The sequence below is a fragment of the Anopheles marshallii genome, chromosome X, assembly GCF_943734725.1.
Source record: "Anopheles marshallii chromosome X, idAnoMarsDA_429_01, whole genome shotgun sequence".
NCBI lineage: Eukaryota > Metazoa > Arthropoda > Insecta > Diptera > Culicidae > Anopheles > Anopheles marshallii.
The window spans coordinates 12,744,216-12,764,182 of NC_071325.1; the positions used below are offsets into that span (position 1 = coordinate 12,744,216).

A 19,967-nucleotide genomic window follows, 5' to 3' on the forward strand; every position below is an offset into this window, starting at 1 on the left:
ACTATGTTACTTAGAAAGTGTAACAATATGAGAGGAAAACAATGAATTGAATTAAATTGTTGCTTTTGAAAAAGCGTATGGAAAATAATAATGATTGCATACAGTATGTTTGTCAAATCGTTAATTCAATTTCTTCACTGCTTTACCCTCTCTCTCCCACTCCCACCCTCATCATCATCTATCTGCTTTCGCGCGGATGCCTACCGCAAAAAAGTTAAAGAAACAATAAAGTTTATATTCGATAATCCCTATATCTTACGGTTTCAATTTATCAATCAACATTGTAGCATGTATAAGTTTTGTATCTCCCCCCTATGTCTATATACTTACAAAGTATAGCAAATATGTATGTATGTTTGTATTTTTAAATCCTACCCTATGTGTTTGTGTAGATGTGTGTATTTTGTTGTTTATACGTTCTCAAATCAAATGCATTCTCTTATATACAATATCTAATATGCAAACGTGTTTTTAGTTTGTGAATGTACAATAGCTTCGCCAATAGTTTAGAAGCTTGAATAAATGCAGTTTATGTTCTCCCCGATTTTCAAGCTACGCATGAAACATTGTTCTCTTACGATTACCTTAAGCAAGCAATTACATTTTGCATTTTGGAGCGTAGTGTCGAAGGAAGGAAAAGAACGAGAGAGTCTAATGTTACAAGACAACTGGGTTTCCTTCCCAGTGTCCTGCTCTTAGTCTTCTCTATAAAATCAATGTAGCGATTTCTTCAACGAAAAGTATATTTATAATAGTACCGCCCAGCAGCAGACAATCGATCGTAAAAGAAGTTTAAAAAAATAAACTCAAAAATTGACGCACTAGGTGTACGAATCCCAGAGCGATTCCGTCTTCATATCTTCGGTTCGAGCTAGACTAGCCTAGCCTTTTTGACGCATTGTGCATGAGGCTCTGAGGCCGTCATATCTATCGCGCCCATTATTTACAACTTTCATAATAACCTATATTCTTTTTGTCGTCTTAGCGCTTTTAACTGCGCAATCTTAAGCCTAGTTGCATAGCGGATAGACCGACAAGCAAATAGAAAAATAAAGGAATTCATGCAAGGGACCTCTGCTACGCTTTAGGCGCGCTTCTTAATTATGGAAGAATTGATTCCATTCTCTTTCTTTGACAAAAGAAAAGATTAAAAGAAAAAATAAACAATAAAAAAAAAAACTTAAGCGGATGGTCAACGCTGCATTTGATAGGATCTGTACACGATGAATTTAAAGGTTTCATGTTATCGTGTTTCTTAAAGGATCTAGTTTTCCTTACATCCGAAAATGTCTTATCCCAATATTTCCCGCCTTTCTGCAATCGTAGCAAACAAATTATGTATAACACTTGAAGCTTGATTTTGTTTACAAACAAACCAAGACAAAAATCAGGAACTATTAGTTGTTTTTTTCATTTCCGTTAATATCCCTTGTTTCTCCTAAGCTCTAACCGATTTGAATTGTTTATTCTACTTGTCTCTCCATGGTTTCGCCAATGTGAATAGCAAAACCGCAAAAAAAAACATTATATGTGTGTACCCCAAACATACCCGACACACGTGTGGGAGTCAACATCTTTTCTATGTATCACTCGTCCTTCTCTTTCTCGCTGTCTATTTACATGCATGCTCACCCCCAAACTTTACTCCATACTGAGCCGACAACTGTGCGATGAGGCACGCAAATAGCGCACGCGTTCGTACAGCTTTATCTGCTGCTGACGAAGCTCATTCAGTTGTTCGGCCTCCTGATTTAAACGGGTGCAAAGGGTAGCAGCCTCACGCAGAATGTTTACCTTCGGCGCACGGTCCTTGTCGCGTAGTTGCGGTATCTGGCGTTTCAGCTCCTCGAACAAATTCTTCAACCCAATACGGCGCTGCCGTTCGAGGTTGTTGTGCAGGTTGCGTTTCTCCACCGTATCCAGCTCTTCGGCAAGTGCCTGCGCACCCGGATCGTACCGGCCGGCGTCACCGCGCTTCGCATAAGCCAACCGCATTCGTTTGCTCGAGTTGGACGAACGTTTGCTGCTCCCACCACCGACCGGCCTTTTCCGCGATGATGAACCGGACGAGTTGGTGGTGCAGGCGGGAGGTGGCGAAGATGCGGCACTAGCACCACCACTTCTCGTTGGTAGCGGTGTGTTGGCACCCGATATCGTCGTTGAGCCGGCCGGCGTGGGATAGATACCGCCGAGATGGTTAAGGCCCTGTCTCGGACCATCGGCCAGCTGATGCTGACGCTGGTAGTGATGATGGTGCGCACCGGAACTGTACTGCAGCGAACCATTCGTGGTGCTGCGAGACGAAGCCGTGCGTATCTTGCTCGCTACCTCTGATTGCAAATGGCGATAGTCGCGTTCGGTCGGGTTTGTCGGGAGGTTTTTATCACCAACAGACACCACGTCGATTTCCTCATCTGCAGCACGCGGGAAAGATAAAAGAAAAAGAAGAGCACATTAGCCATCCAAGGTCAAACATAAAATAAATACATGTTTTGTTAAATAATACGCTTTAATAAGGAAGAAATATACAGCCATTAAACAATAACTTCGATGAACAAACAGTTTGACAAATCGTCGGATTACGGCACAGTCTGCCCCCTGCTGTCCATTCCACACAAAAATCGGCCGCACGAGGGATGTGTTCACGGTACGAAATTCTTCCCTCCTGATTGCTGTCTCTTACGCTTCCGTTATACTCCACATAATGCAGGGTTTTACAAATTAGTTTTGACCGGTTTGGCCACCGTTTTTGCCAATCGACATTCGATTTCTTGCTAGCCGGCGTATATTTTTAAAATGCAAGCAACGATTTTTTGATCGAGAGCATTTAATTCCAACTGCCCAAATTCTTGTAAGTCGAGAGTTTATAACCCAAGAAAGGAGAAAAAATTGATTTTAATTTGGGACATTTATTATTATGTTATTACTGGAACCCACTTTTGCAGAATGTAATTCATTCATTAATTCATATTTGTACAACAGTTACATAAAACTGATCGGATTTTATCACACCCGTGATCCTCTATTTCAGCGTTCTGTCTATCACCGTAACGTCTGTATCGTCCGGTTATTATGCCCAGCTCGTACGGTTTCAGCATACGCGGCAGCAGCATCGCACGTTTTTCTCTGCCTGGCAACAAGAGCGAAACCGTGTGTGTGGTTTGCGGACGCGCTGTACTGTCGCAAACCGATTTTTATTCGTTCGCTCGCTCTGTTGTCCTGCTCTCCTGCCACACGCCGTACTATGCACAAGTGGTGAAGCGACTTTTTTTTTTTCATCTTCGAATTCTTTCACATTAAATCACCCGTGAGAAGTAGGAATGAGTGAGTCAGTGTCCCGGCAAGAGGGAAAAGAATTGCTCGTGCAGATTGGCGTGAGTAATGGCCCTCAACATTGGAAGAAACCAAAAATACAAACAAAACATGCTCAAACATGTCGCCGACATTTGTCGACGCCGTCGGGTTTCCTGCATAAAAAGTTCGTTAGGTTGTGTTATTGGCTTATAGGGTTCCCCCTCCTCTCTTTCCCTTAACCCTCCCCCCCTCCCCTGCCCCTCCCCCTGCTCCACAACTCTCTAAGGAATTTCTTTCGAATGAATTCCCTTTCCTACATCACACCGCCAGACACTTGAATGGAAAAAGAGAAGGGAATCTTAAAATGTGCTCGTCTTACGCATATCTAAGATATTACGTCGCAGCGTTCGTATCGTTGGATGTACGTTTGATACTGTGTGTTGCAAAAAAAAAAACGCTGCAAATTAAGTCGCCATCACTAAATTTTGCTGTTTTTTCTGCTTCCGCCTCGCTAGCACACATCACACATTCGTTCACATATGTGCGCACGTATGCACGGTAAATTTGCATTTGTTTATCTCCCCTAACAAGGACAGTTTCTTCACTTATCACAGCAAAACGGATCCTCAACAGTGGTGCGTTAAAGCGTTTGGCGGCCAAAAGGAAACGAGTTTTCCCACGTTTTCTTTCGTGCAGCGCGCGCTTCTGGGGTGCAAGTATGGGCGCATTTTCATCTGTATCACTACTGAAATTATTAATTGATGCAGATGTTTTTCGTTTTATTTGATTTTTTATGCACGCTGCTCTTTAACCAAACAATTTAACTGCCTTAGTAGATTGACTGTCATTTATACAGGGTGTACCATGTAGAGATATACGAATTTATTTGTGTGTTTTTTTTTTTTTCAAAATATATTGAGGCTTTCACAATTTTATTGGTCGGTCTTTTTAAATATGATATCGGCTATGACACCACCACTGGGTACCATACATAGCTCAACCCGTTTCGCGGCATTTTCCATGACTTTTTTTTAAGTGCCGCGGGCCGAATAGCAATAGATTTCTCGGCGTTAGCCTTTAGTGCTGGAGTGTGGTTGGCTTATCTGCGTAAACTGGAAATGGCCCAAACCTTCTCTTAACAATCATCACCACATGGACATGGTGGACATCCCAAACTGCTGAGCACGTTGCTGTCTTTCGACCGAAACTTGTTGCCGCTCATCGACGTCGCCACTTACGTTTGCGACTGCTTCCGTAGAACGTCTTGCACGCGGTTTATTCCGACGGGCATAACTCGACAAAAGATCCTGTGGCATTGAACTTAGCAACCATCGCACGAACGCTCTTCACGGTAAGCGCATTCTGGCCACGATATTTTGCTCTGGAAGCGCGTTGCGTCAGCGTAACAGAAGACTTGGTTTCGAAATACATTTTAAACAAATTCAGCACATTTTTCTGGTTTGCAGTTATTCATGCTCGAAATTGTGCTGGAATGACGCTTCTAATGCATGAATAAACATGACAATCTGTTACGGGATGGTAAAATTGTTAAAAAAAAAACACTTGGGATACCTCCTTATGGTACACCCTGTAAATATTATTTATAATACTAAACTATTTTACTTCTATTTCTCGCTTTGTTTTGAATTCGTTTCACACATACGAAAAGGAAATAAAGGAAGGAATAAAACAATATGCAGCGAAATATAAAATATATAAGACACGGGCCTATCGCGATTTTTGCCGAGAGCCAGCGCTAATACCGAGAGCCAGTTTCCCCCTTCGTTCGCTTCATTCGATCCGGTTTTGGCATCTGACAGATATCTATCATGAATGAAAGTTTAATGGCAGGTAACACAACTGCTCCAAAACTTTTTCCTTTTTTGTCTCCGCTACGGTTTAGGTTTATTCTTTTTTTTTTATCTTCAACACGTCGAACAAAATTGGAGAAATTTTGCAATTCCGAAAAAAAAGAAACGAAACTCCCTGCTGCAACTACTCTTTGTAAAGGTTCAATGGCACCACACGCTCCACACAGCAGACGAGTTTGCAGCAAACATTACCCAAAATCTTACAATTCTCCTTTACTTCCGCCCATTATAAAAAAAACCATCCAAATAAACAATAAAGACATTAGCAATGCGAGCGTTCTCATGAAAACAGAAAAAAAAATCCTGCGTCGTTTGGAAACGTCTGCTTTGCCACTCAAATAACACACGAAATCGATTGACGAGCGTAGTGCGAAACACCTAAGATACACGAGCACAGAGATGTCTTCCGCTCTTTTGCGTTAGCCCATCTAGGGTGAGCCATATCCTGGAATCTCCCCCCCCCCCCCCCCCCCCCCCCCCTTCCCCCGGCTCCCCCTCCTTTCCACACCCTGCAGTCTGGCTATGTGATTCTCATAGCGACGCGCTATGCATAACCGGAAACTTCGGCATCCGCCTTTCCCCTCCTCCTCCTCCCTTCACCACCCCGCAACTTTTTTCACTCCGCTTGGCCCATCCCTTCTTCATTTACATATCCTTGTGCTCTTTGTTCTGTGAACCATGCGCAATGGAGTTTTGATAGCAGAGCGGAGACCGGGGCGATCTCGTGCGAAGTCTGACTACCCTAATACAACGCTTCTTTGCCCGCCGGTTCCGCACGCTTTCTCGTCCCTTCGTCATGGCGAACCCTGTCCACGCAACTCTCACCGGTTTCTCTTAACCTCTCACAATTGAATTTTCTATCCCCTTTTTTTGTTTGAAATGGTCCGAAGGAGAATAAACTCATTCGGAAAAGGCTGGTGACCTTGAACCCGACGCTAATTTAATTTCTCCTCATACACGCACACAACCATCGTTTCCTTACGCACACTGCTGGGTGGTTATCCTTACGCACGCACGTTGCCGTACATACAGAAAAGGCGCACACCGTATCCTTCCTCGAACTGATCATGGAAATTTCCCTGTTTTATCTGTTTGTTCGTTTATGACAGGCGTCTTTGGGCTACTCCGTTTTTTTTTTTCATTCTTTTTTATTAGTTAATGTGAAGCACCATCGATATATGTGTTTCATTACTTCGTATATACGGTTTAGAATTATAATACAGAAGGAACTCGTTCGATGAATGCCCCTGAGGTTTTATTTATTTATTTATTTATCTTTTGGAAATTCCTGCGAAAAAGGCCAGCCGGTACACAACTATACAATATTTGTAATGTATACTTATTGTTTACCAGCTTAGCGAAGAAATAAAATTAATTAAGGATATGGTTGAATGTCCCCAGGAAACCCCCCCCCCCCCCCGCCCCCCTCCCCCTTTCCTCCCTCTCTCCCTCACAAGCAAGTCTGCGCCTCCCTTCGCCGCATGATAGGTTCAATGAACTTGCCGGCGGTTGAAAAGTGAAAGTATTCGACAGGTTCTGTCACATCTCCCCACTTAGAAGGGTGGGGGAGAGAAAGCATAACGGCAGAATGGGTGTGGATGCTGTGATTGATCGGAGTGGCAGCGAGGTAAGGTGTGAGGGGAGGCGCCGGCAGGCCGACGAAGGAGAGGGCACACCGCATTGCGCCAACACGTACACACTTCTCGAAACCACCTGAAACGCTAATCGAATAAGCAGCATTATGATAAACCAAGGCAAACGTCGCTATCATTCACATACAACGATTTTTTTGTTTATCATTTATACTTCAATGTTCAAAAACGATTTTTTTTCCATTTCATTTCACTTACATACATATATGTTTTAATTAAGTAAATTAATTTAAGTTCTTGTGCTTTTAATGATTTTTATGTATGGAAAAAAATATATCTGCATGAGTATTTATAACAATTATATAATTTGGATACGATTTACTACCCTGCCTTGTTAACCTCAACATGTATTTATCATACATCAATATCAGAAATGAATGGCCATTATGAAAAGTGTGTGAAACTTTGTATCCACAGCACGAAAAAATAAGCGCCACAAGCGGCATCAGAACAGCGATGAGGAAAAAGACAATCAAGAGTAGTCGAGACAGCAAAAGACCGATGACCCTGAAATAACCCCCCCCCCCCCCCCCCCTCGGACTCGAGTTACTCTTCCCCCCCCCTCGTCCCCACGCGCGATATTCTCTAGCTGGCCTTTGGCCCCACGGATCATGGCACACGCACGCGCCATATACATGCGCGGCATATGGGCGACGACCGGCCAAGTATGTTGTATCCACCCCAACGACCACCCAAATACACACACACACACACACACACACACAGATACACCTGCGTACATTTTTGAAGGGGAAAAATCGGCGCATGCTCTGCTGTCCTTATGCCGGGGCACTGTGGGGCAAAGGAGCAGAAGTAGCAGGCTGCCGACGCGTAATAGTTGTCCTTGGATGAGGATTTTTTTTTCCACAATGGGGTGTAGGAAGGATTGCAGTCACCGGCGGATGAACTGCTGATGGAAAAAAAGAAAGCTAGCCTAACCCTGCCACGCCTAAAACCCGATGACGTCATTAGGCGTCGCGCAAAGTGGTTCCTTCCTTCATTGCCAGTGTGTGTGGGAAATTTGTTTTGCCACGACCACAAAGGATCCATATCAAGCGTAGGTGTATAAATGATTTTTTTTTGTTCAGATGGACAATACGTGCTCCTGTTAATCAAGCTTACAAAGCTTAAGATGTCTGATTCACTACTAAGCAGTTGGACTAATCTTCTTCTTTATCGGCACTACAACCACAAGCGGTCTAGGTTTGCCTTCCTGGCTTTCTTTGACTTTATTTCCCCGTACCGAGATAGCCAGTCCTGCGTACGAAGGATTGGCCTGGATGGGATATTGGACCGGTCCGGTCGTGTGAAGACAGTCGCCGCTACCAATGCACCACCGGGCTGCCACCGGTTGTTTAACACTTTGTTTAATATTGGGAAAGGTGGGCGACATATGATGAGTAGTACAGCCCGAGATACACCGATTTTAATATTTGATAGTTTGTGTAATTTTTACATTAATTTCACAGGTTTGGATAGTAAATTTTAAACTATCCCCCAAAAAAACACGCTACATATTAAGAGCAAACGAAATATTTTTGCAAAACATTTTGCTCAAATTGTCGAACTAAATGAATAAGCCCTAATTGTGTATGTTCTCCGTTGCGTCCGTACTGTAAAGAACGCGTTAAACGATTTTAAACACAGATTTATCTAAAATTTCCGAGTAACTGGAAATTTATCTATAAAGGTCTCGCAATGAGCTGGAAATGCGATGAACCACAAAAGTTCTCACTAGTATTCATCCCACGAGCGTGATGAGAATGAAACGCCACGTGGTGAGAAGCGTTTAATGCGTGTGAGCCGCCACACATACTCACCGTGAGCAGCAAAAAGAATGGCTCACGCTGTGCAGGAGTGTCAAAAGCACTGTGTTTCTGATATTTCTTATTTGGGGTTTTTATTTTACATTACTATGCACATTACTATGCACTATGACACAGTAAAAGGGAGCATAAAACATGGCAATGTAATTATCAAATAATTTTCAACGTAATTTATAAAACAATGGCTATATACTCTTGTAACAAAAAATGGGTTCTTTAGCGGCAAAAACGATAATACAAATAAACTCACCAGAGTCAGATGGTGTCTGTACGCCAAGCTCGTTCATGTTGTAGCCACCCTTCGGGCGGGTGTAGCTATGATCACCAAAGTGTGTCGCCTGGTAGGAGTTGCTGGTGGCACTAGCTGGCTGTTGCGCAGTGCCACTAATAGAAGTTACGACAGCGTTGCTCAAACTGCCATTAGTGGTGCAGCTCGTATAGTTTTTCGAACCGAGAATCGATGACTTGAGGGATGCACCGGAACCGGCGATGATCGTATTGATTGAACCGTTCGCAAGCAAATTGGTAGCTGGCAGCTTCTGGTTTTTGCCATTGCTGTACATCTCACCATCGTACGGATGGTAGGATGCGCGTGCTATCCGCCTATGCTGGGGATGGCTATATTGATTGTGATACCGACTCCTGGAGCCTCTGCTTTTGCTCCTGCTCCGACGATTATCATCGTACATGCTGCCGTGCTGTGCGTCTTCCTCCGCCTCATCATCTTCGTCCGCCTCTTGATCATCCTTTTCGTCATCATCCTCCTCACTCTCCTCTTCGTCTTCTTCATCTTCATCGTCTTCTTCGTCGTCCTCCCAGGTTTGGTTGGGGTAGGCGTGATTGATATCGGGCGCTATCTGTTCCAAATGCTTCTCATAATCGTCTTCATCTTCGTCCAACTGTTTTAGCAGATCATCCTCTTCGTCCTCATCGTCATCGCTTATCCATCCACGAGCGGTTATGCTCCGCCGCCGATGGGCGAACTGATGCCGCCGCTTACGCTCATTATTGGGCGACGCCAAATGATGAGACAGTTCCTGACTGCTCCAGCAGCACTCCTTGTTGCACGCGGTATGCGCACCACCGCTCAGCCCACCTCCGCACTGCGCTAGAGATGATTGATTGCGCTGTCCCTGTTGCTGCAGATGTTGATGTTGGTGCTGCTGAGGGTGCAGTGAGGGTTGCAAATTGTCTTTTGCAAGAACACTGGATGCTTCCGGTACGGTATGGTGATCATCCATCAGGAAGCTGCGCGTCTCACTACTTCCCTCGATCTCGCGCAAATCGATCAGCAGCTGTTCTAGCTGACTGTCCGGTGAATCTGATCGCAGTACGTGAGGGGGTGAGTAATGATTATGATAATGGTGGTGGTTCGAGAACGAACCCAAGCTATTCGGATCATCGAGCAGCCGCACTTGCTCACGCAGCTGCTGCTTATTACGCATGTCCTCTACGCTGCTCGTATCCTGCAGGTAATTGAAGAGGCACTGGGTAGTATGGCAACTGACTCCACTTATATTGCTGATGTTAGTGCTACTTTCACCATTGCAATTACAGCTTTCACCCAAACGACCGTAAAGCGCACCTGTACGAGATTCTGCACCCGACGTTGTTGCTGTACTGAAGTTGGTACCGGTGCGGTTGGCAGCGGCAGTGGTCGTGCTACCCTTGTCGGAGGAAGATGGTACACCCGACGAGCCGGAAGTTGCCGATGATGATGAGGACGCGGTATGCAGTAGGCTCTGCTGGTTTGAACCTATGGTACATGTAGCCACCAGGTCGAGGTTATGCTTGAACTCGGGAGGATCATCGTCCAGACTAAGTGGAGTATCGGGCCGTGCATGGTTTTGTACCGCTATACTGCGTGCTTCCTGCTCACGTCCCGCTAGGAAGGATCCACGCGAAAGATGCGGTACACGTAGCACCTGTAGATTCGGATCGCCTGCTTCACTGCCACCTTCGCTGCTGCTGGTACAGCTTTCCGATGATGATGGTGGCGATGGTGGTAAGTGTTTGCAGCTCTGACTGAGCATGGCGGAGGACAGTTGGCGTTTGATGAGCAGAGAGCTACCAGCAGGTATCTGAGCTGAGCTTTGCGCCGCTTTGAACGGCGTCCGCATACTATTTATTGCCGACTTCTGGGCTACTGGTAAGGTTTGGGAAGTAGGTAGTGCACAGGTTCCCTCCACACTGCCCGCCACACTCTTCACCGTTTCACCAGTTGCTCCTAGTGGTGGCTCCACAATATTTGTTACTTTAAGATAATTCTTCGAAGCCAACAACGACATATTTTCATACGTATCAGCTACTGAAGTCTGTTGTGGTTGTTGCGGCGGCTGCTGCTGCTGCTGCTGCTGTTGAAGCGGGTTGTGACGAGTGCATCCTCTGCATCCCGTACTGCTCTTTTCTGGATGTGATAGATCCGCACATGTGCCGGCCCACATGCAATCGTGTCGGATTTGTGGTTTCTGATCAGGTTGCTTGGGACTGTCGTAAAAGCCAATAGGATAGGTTATGCAGGCCATGTTCATGCGGGGCATGTTGAAGTCCATACCACCTACAGGGATGATAATTTCTATCCCTGGTACGGTACATCCAGTGACACCACCGCCTTCTGCGATTCGTCCCTCTTCTCCATCATTTACAGTGGCGTCTAACTTCATTAACTCTTCTATTTCGATTTTCGGGTCTAACATGATGAAATCACTCGAGACAGCATCGTCGATGGCATCCATCTTGCTTAGTTCAATCAAATGTTTCTATTTTCTGACCTCAAAGCAAGTTTCTGTATGGAATCTGGAAGTAAGAAAAGAGAAAAAAATGGAACCGGTAAGTTCTGAATTGCTCCCGTCTAGTCTGAATTACTCGAATTACTAGGGATGAATTAAATAACAAAACATAATGATTAGAATAATGATTCACACACACACATGTATTTGTTTTTCCATCCACCTGACCCCTTTTTATCCCTAGATAACTACATATCTAAAGAACGACTGAACCTTTATTGGAAATTCCATCACGCGACACCTCCGTGTGTGATGCCGGAGACACTAACCCATACAAACGTATGGCGGCGTAGCATTCAATGCAGATATAGGAGGGAAATGGAAGGGGGATAAGGGCTGCTTTGACACCTTACTTCCGGGAAGAGCTAGCAAACGAATAAACTTCTTTAATAAGAATAAAAGAGAGAGAGAGAGAGAGAGAGAGAGAGAGAGAGAGAGACTGTGGCAGATACTTAGTGAAAAAGAATAAATAAAAGAACAAATGGTAATGAATCGCGTCATCGCGGCAGGTTGTGGACGGCGTTAAAGACGAGAGATCCACCTTACGAGTGCTGTTGTGCCGGTGAATGCAAAGCTATTCGTACTCCGTACAACTACGGCCACAATTGAACACTACTGGCTAACGATGAGAAAATCACCGTGATTCATATTCCATTCTTTCCAGTCGCGATTGCCTGGGTTTTACATAACGTTGTGCAAGAGGCTCTGGCATCTGCTCACTCTGCACAACCCGTCGAAGCAGGGGTCAGATCTTGACAACCGCATCGATCTAAATTGTCCCCCCATGTAGGCGCACACGCATCATCTAGCCTGGCCACCGTTTTAGCAGTTCCAGTGTGCTAAAGGGAGACATAGATAGCAACATCACGAATCGTCCTTATTGCTGCTGCATTCTCCAGCAACGCTGAACGCCCCGCTGCGTGTGATAAGAGCAGCGCGGATTGTTGTTTGGCACTGCAGTATGGACAATTGTACATTGTCTTCAACGGCACCCTTTATGACCTAATAGTGGGTGTTTAGTTTGGGTCACAAAACACACACAACACACAGGTATAAGTGCTCACCAGACATGGTTTTGCGAAATAAAGAACAAAGCACACCCCTATGCACACATCGCCACCACGAATGACCGCAAGCATGCTACAGGCGTGTTGGGAAGTGTTGTGAAATTATTGCGAATTCTGCTGCAATTATTATGCCGCTTCATATCTTGTTCCGTACATCGCTATCTGCTAACAAACACACATTGCCTTATTAGAAAAAAAATTTCTTGGTATGTGTGTGTTGTGAATGTTAACGAAGAAGTAATGCTGCACACAAAGCTTAATGTATCTTCCGCTATTATTTAACAAAAAAAATCTCGTTTTTTCGTTACATTAAACATTAACACAAAACCATTCACGCATGCCATCAACCGATCCGAAATATATATATCCTGTTCCTAACACACCGAACAGATCAAAACACAGACGAATATTGTACAGGTAGTCCCCGAAATACGCAGTTCCTCTTATATGGGTTTTGGAAATTTAACAGCTGAGTTAGATTATAACACAAAACTAACCAAAAGAGGTTCAAAACTTGGTCGAAATTAACTTCCTTTTTCATAAAATAAAAAAAAAACATTTGTTTTCAATATCCGTTCATGTTTTCACTCCAACAGTCGCCCTGAATTGATGCATAAATATAGAGCAGCGAAGAAAATCTGTAACTATGAAGTATAAACGATATTGCACCAAAATTTGAGTTACGCGTATCTTTCGGGAAATATGGTGGTCCGATACAATATGCGGTAGGTAGCGGTAGCGTATCTCGGGTACCGCCTGTAAAATTTTTTTTCATCTTTCCACACCCTGTACCCAGCAACCACTGCCGCGCTTGCAACCGGCAGCGACAGTTTTGCAGTGTGAGTGAGGTCTACGGTGCACTCATGCATTTGCATTCTTCCCACACACAACGAAAAGCTACGGAATGAGGGGGGGAGCGAGGGGGTGGGAGCGGTAAGCAGAACGCTCGATGCGGGAGAGCAATATTGTGCAACAAAAAGCCGGCCGGCCGGCATTGCGGCAAGAATGAGCATGAATCACTACGCGCACTGGGCCCATCTTCCGCGTTTTCTCACGCGCACACTTCTTTCATACTGTATGTATGAAACCATGGAGCAATATCTTATTTTCTGTTCTACTGATTATTGTTAAATTGAACGCGACGGCATCGAATTGTGTTAGAATTCGACATAAATGTCTCACATCTAGAAGGTAATGGCGTTTAGGTTCAATCGTTCTCACACTCACTTTCTCTCTATGTATGTGGTTCTATCGTTCATAAGCCACTAGCCACTAAAAGGTATACTACTTCAAAATGGCGAAAGAGTGAATTTAACTCATCATAGTGAGATACGTATTCTCAATATCGATGATCAAATTCACTCTCCCATTGCAACCCAGCTCGTTTTGTTAAGCTTTCTATATTATTTCCTTTCTTTCCTAAGGATGTTTTACTGGTAACGTATGAAATATCACGCACATCTGCACTACCTAACCTGCATGACCCTTCTTATAGTGCAATGATTGCTTTTTCTCTCCCTCTAGATATATTCAATCACCGTCAAATCTTTTGTAGACACGCGTAAATTATGGACAAATGATGATAAAACTTACCGTTGATTCAACTGTTTCGTATGTATTGTATGGATCAAAAATTGCTTTGCTAGGAAAACTTCAAATATTACTTAGAAGATGTTCCTTTCAACACCGTCGCCGGCAGTCTATTTTAACAAAAACACAGAAGGCATACACTAAACACCATTAGCAGTTATTCGCCGCGATTTTTAGGCTAACTGCTTTTGTTTTTCTTTTTTTTTCTATTCGTTACCTCACTAAAGGAAGGTTGATAGTAGTTTGGACCGACGAATCAGGTGGATTGCACTTGCACAAAACGGATGAATAATTGCCTTCCTATCTATCCTTTTTCTCTCGTTTCGTTCCCTCGCTCATGCGACATATAGTTTTCTGCTTTCTCTTTTGCTAGATATTAGCCACCAAACACACACATTTTTTCACTATCGAAAACTACACTATCGCCACACAGCGCTTCACACCACTAACAGACGGCAATTGTGTTGTGTAGGTATGCGCGTCACTAATAAACCTTCCGGTACGCGATATCAGCCGCAGTTTTTCACGTACGTCCGAATGAATTGTTTGATGAGACGATACTCCAATGTTTGATTGTGGGATGGTGTTGGTCCTTTTTAAGGCTTATGATACCAACCACCTTACGGATTATCCGGAAAAACCAAGTTTGATAGTAGAAATTCCGTAACAGTTTTACACGGTACTCGTACTCGCTTCCTGTTCTTTCCTCACATAACAGGCACACGCGTAGGTGTACCGTGGAGAAAGAGGACGTACTATGCACGTCGTCGGCTATCTCACACTTCTCGCTCAGGACGATGGTGAAATGAAGACCATATTTTGCACTCGATTAAACAACGCGCGTACAAATCGTATTCCAATCATGTAACAAAAAAAAACATAACGCGCGAAGAAAAACTATGCACCGCACTGGGCAAATGTACACGCGACACACACGCACCTCGTACCCACCTACGCACACAGGCACACCTTTAAAATTCGCCACCCCTACGCACAGCGGAGCCTAGGCGGCGAAGATGTTTTCACTTTCCTTTGCTACAGCGGTCCGTGCTTTATCCTGTGACATTTTCGCACACGACATTTGTGTAACGCGCGCGTGAGAACACTGTAGTCAAACTGTGCAGTGAGGTGAGCTTTTTTTTCTCTCCGGTGACGAGTGATTTCATTCACTATCGAGCATCGAAGTTGATGGTTGCTGCTGCGCCATTCGGCTATACTTGCGAGCCTTTTCTCATACGCGGCACATATACATTTACACACACAAATACACACACACACACATACACGGGTGAGTTAGTATTAATTTTATATTCCTCCTTTGAACCGCTTCACTATCTTCAGGGTTGGGCTTCACAATGAAAACACGTGCAAATTGTCTGAACTGTCACTGTACCCGGTAGGCCAAGAAAGTGTTCACTTTGAGAGTTCACATCAGAGTTCTACTCTTTCCGCTGTTCAACTCCAGTACACCTCCGTAACGTTTGACTTTGCTTTTGTGTTTTACTATTACTGCGGTAGTATGCACACAAATGGGTTCACCGGTTCGGTAACAAGTCCTTAGCGATATACGATTTGTGTGTATGAAGTATTACTCGCTTGAATTCGGAACCGCGGAAAGGTTGGTAATCAGCTTTCTTCGTTGCACACATTTAGCGCGAGCACGTATATGACACAATGTTACGTCCGACGGGAAGATTTTAGTGGATAATTTAGCAATTCTGCGGTAAGCTAACGGGCGCGCCAAAAAAAAAGAAGGGGGAGCACGATTGATCCGCGAAAGGTACCGGATCCAGTCGTGAACGAGCTTGCTAAACTGTTCGAGCTGGCGGTCCGCAAGCGATTGAACATAGGACTGCTCGTTGTCGGGCAAACATCATTGCCGGTTTATGTCTCACACGTTAGCTCACTAACACACCCATACACGCGTGATAGCTCTGTCGCAGGCACGTTATACGATGCTCTTTTATGCTAAAGTTCTTTTATGCAGCATCTGCCGTTTCCATGTTACGCGGTCGATGGATGTAGGGCAGTGGTTGGCAAGCTAGGCCCATCGGTACATAATGTTAATATTTTTTTTTTTTTATTGATAGAAGAGTGGTGGCGCCGAATATCTTACAAATGGCTCAAATATGAATGGAGGGTTATATTTTCTAAATAATCTTTTATAGACGAAGATAGTTACTATTTTTGGTTCCCATTTTTTAATTACTGAAAAACGCTGCTTAAACCATGTTTTACAACATTTTTATTAACCTCAATAGTTTTTTATGCAAATTTGGTCGACATTTCCGAATATAACATACTTTGTTTTTATTTGAATTACTTACTTTGGCCCTTTAAAGCTCATCTTATATCCATTAAAAGGATTTTACATTGCAGAAGACAAGTGTTTACATCTTAAACACAATTTTCGGTTTGAACAACACAGTCCACGGCTTGAACACAAGCTTAGCCGTGCAAGATAAAGTGTCCATTTCAATAAGACAGCTGTCACATTCAGTTGAACAAACCTCAGTTCAGGATCCAAATCAGCAGGTATGTAAACAATACGGCTTGGCCGTTCTTCTTGAAAAAGAAAGAAAAGCAGGTATGCGTGTTTTTTTATGATATTAGGTACTTTCCTATTGGCAGAATGACACTAATTATCACGATATCTCACTCTAATTCCTCGTTGCTACCTCCCTTTTCTGGGTTTTGGGGATTTGTGACATAGGATCGCAGATTATGTTTGCTTTAGATGGTGTAGGATGCACGCGCAATAATCAGCGAGAAAGTTGTGAAAAAAGCGGACAAATCTACACAAAAAGGAAAAATCATCAAAATCAACTCGTTCCAAATTACAATACATTTTTCCAGTTTTAAAAATCGTTTTCGTGTGAATATTCGTCGTCAAGATCGTCGATGCATCGTCTCTGAAGACGATGACCATGATGTAACACAAAAAAAGTTTGAAAGAGTAAATCAAAAAAGCTATGAATAATTAGTGGAAACAACTTTTGTTTATTTTTGTTATGATTGGGATAGCCGCCTAGGCCTGTCACCATTCGAAACAGAAAACCTAGCCCTATGTATACACACACGCACATACATACTACACCGCTTTGTTCAATTGTGGTTTCTTCTCTCAGTGACGCCATTGACCACAGAGCCCATAAGGAACCGAGAAGAAGCCGAACGATTTCCGTACGATTTGCTCTGAAAAGTTTGTCGACCACTGATATAGGGGAAATCAAATATTACGATAGTGTGCGCGGACGTAAGAATACTATCAGCAAGTTTGTATGTGTCGGTGTGATGTTTAAACCGGCAACTGGATCGCAAAGGCCTCCTGCAACGGAGTGTCTAGAAAAAAAACCACACCATTTTAACACGTATTTATTTGTGTATTATGTTCAACTAAAATTGTTTTATTTCAGTACATTATGAAACATATTGTATAAACAATGGTAATGATAATCACAGCTTGAGTTTTTGGAAAATAGTTTTCAATTAGAAAATAGTAATTAATTTTGGATATTCTACTAGACTTCGGTAGTCATTTTCGGTAAGTATTTATTAAAATGCATGGACGCAATGCCAATCTTATGCACGTATTGATTTCAGATATTTGCGCCAACGTCACACCGACGTCCACTAAAGGTAGCTTAAAATTTGCCTTCACTGTATAGTTTCGGTACTTCCCATGCACTGCTACGACCATGAATGTGAATGCGTCAGCGTCGATTGTCCAACGATTGTTTATTTGTGTTTGTGAACTCAAAAATCATACACCTCATTGGTCGTTTTACCTGCGGTTTGCCAACTACGCATATAGGTCTTGCATTATAATTGTGTGCCGGTAAAGTGATTCGCATTACTCTCCTGTATCTTATGTATACGCCGAGTAGCGAATCTTTCGAGGGGCCCTTAGCGGACCGGTGAGGCCCCAAACGGCCCCCCCCCCCTTGTTAAATGCTTCGATTGTAAAAAGAGTAGCTTTTTTATACACTTACGAACTTGGGCCCCCCGCGGTCGCTTAAGTCTGCGTATCGCCACTGCACAGCACATCCCTCATCCGCAACCACCCGACAATGCTCATGTAACTGCTGACGATACACATACCATCATGTACACGTGCTACTTCTCTGCATTCTGCGTGAAATAATTTTGCGTTTCCATCTTCGAGGGAGGATTACACTAATTGTACTATTTTGGGTATTATTGCGAGTAAACAGTTTCGAAACAAAAATAAACAATTAGGCTTAACACAACTAAAATCATTAAACGTGCATTACAACTGTATAGTTAGATAGTTTTAACTATTTCAGTGCAATTATTCTTTTTAAAAATAAATTTCTGTATTGGTTATTGGTTGAACTGAAAGAATTGATTTATGAATCCGATGTACAGTAATTTAGTGGATCGAATGACATGAACATAAAATGGTTCAATTCTGGACTGTATCTTTCATTTAGTTTATATATAATTTTGTGAAATAAAGCATTCATCACACAATGTCGCTTTAGTGTCAAGATACAAACTGTGCGTGGATCGAAAATTGCCGGTTGTTTCTGTATAGGTGTGCCGGCTTGCGCTGTAGCTGTCGCATGTTAACTCTTCCTCCCTCCCCCAAACAACCACCTTTTTCACCAAATCTATTCGTCCCACGACCTTTCATTCTTAAGCATGCAGCGTACTGCGGGATTGTTTCGACATTTAAAAAAATGAATCGGTCTTTATGGGTTTTTTTTCTGATTCATTGTACCTTGCAATGCTAAATATTGCAAAAACAAAGCTATTATATTTCAGGTGTGTTTCAAGTGAATGAAAAGGCAACGGGAAATGTACACCAATGTTTTGAGCCACAACTCGTATATTAGATTTTTTTAAAGCTATCTTGCATGGATTGCCTACATCAAACATAGGAATCATATAAGTTCACTATTTTATCACGAATTTTATCAAGTACTAAGTTGATTGTCAAAGCTACTGTTGCATTGAAATTGTACAGAAGTTCTTCGAGCAGTAGAGTTAGCGGTTTTAGTGCTTATTGCATCCAAAATCTCTTCATATGCTTCAATTTAACTGTTCCGGTACCATTCTTTACGGAATTTAATCTTAATATTCCAAATCATTCTATTCCACTGCGTCTCTCTACGGAAGTTAATCTTTCTACTTCTTTGCAGCTTTTCTTCGAGATAGAATCATATTTCTCTTTTACAGTGCTTTAAGGGAATATGTGTACTGCATTCGGCTGAAAATTATTAACTGATTTATGGAACTATTTTCGTCTGGCGCGTCACTATTTAGGGTAAATTCTATCCACAAACCGTTTGTTTTCAGCTGTTCATAATTAACATCTCGGAAGGAGTAGTTTTTAGAACGCATAAAGAACGGACTCACTCACTCAGAAAAAATAATGACTCACAGTAAAGCATGTACGTTCATCTGCCCATCACTAATGCAATGGCATCTGTGGGAGTGAACTTTTTGCAACTAGTGCGATTTTGATGACGCAACACAATAGTTCTCGTCCTTGCATTGCAGACGAATTAAGCATTTTCATTATCATCGTCTAGACCTTTAGAGTGTATGTCCCTTTTGGCGCAGTCACCGTAGCGTATATAGTGGTTGATCCTAAGAGTAACGCAGTAAACGTCATCTAATCTTCGCACTGGGGAGTCTCGAGCGTAAAATAAAAGCGCGCGATAAACCCCGTTCAGCAGCACTGCAATCGGAATCGTTTCGCCGGTTAGCTACATGTGGCAGGCATGGGAATGCCGGTATCCATTGTGGTGTTGGTGCACGCGTGTATCCAATACAGCCGGACGAAGCAGGTGCGTTCGATGCGCCTGTCGCAATCCACCGCTTGTGTGCGCTGAGAGCACAAGAGCGACAG

General features: G+C 43.3%; 1 protein-coding gene across 1 annotated transcript; it reads right to left on the reverse strand.

Moving 5' to 3' along the window:
• Window positions 1-1,641: 1,641 nt before the first annotated feature.
• On the reverse strand, window positions 1,642-11,378 carry LOC128719972 (uncharacterized). Its single transcript, XM_053813618.1, has 2 exons — window positions 8,894-11,378; window positions 1,642-2,414 (listed from the first exon to the last, which is right to left on the reverse strand). Exons 1-2 carry the CDS (start codon window positions 11,376-11,378, stop codon window positions 1,642-1,644), a joined length of 3,258 nt encoding a protein of 1,085 aa, XP_053669593.1.
• Window positions 11,379-19,967: the final 8,589 nt, after the last annotated feature.

Bases quoted from the DNA above. Each gene is read 5' to 3' on its own strand.
- LOC128719972 (XM_053813618.1), bottom strand. From the start codon at position 11,378: ATGGATGCCATCGACGATGCTGTCTCGAGTGATTTCATCATGTTAGAC. The intron at 2,415-8,893 runs GTGAGTTTATTT...CGCGTGCTGCAG, and splicing joins ACAGACACCATCTGACTCTG to ATGAGGAAATCGACGTGGTG.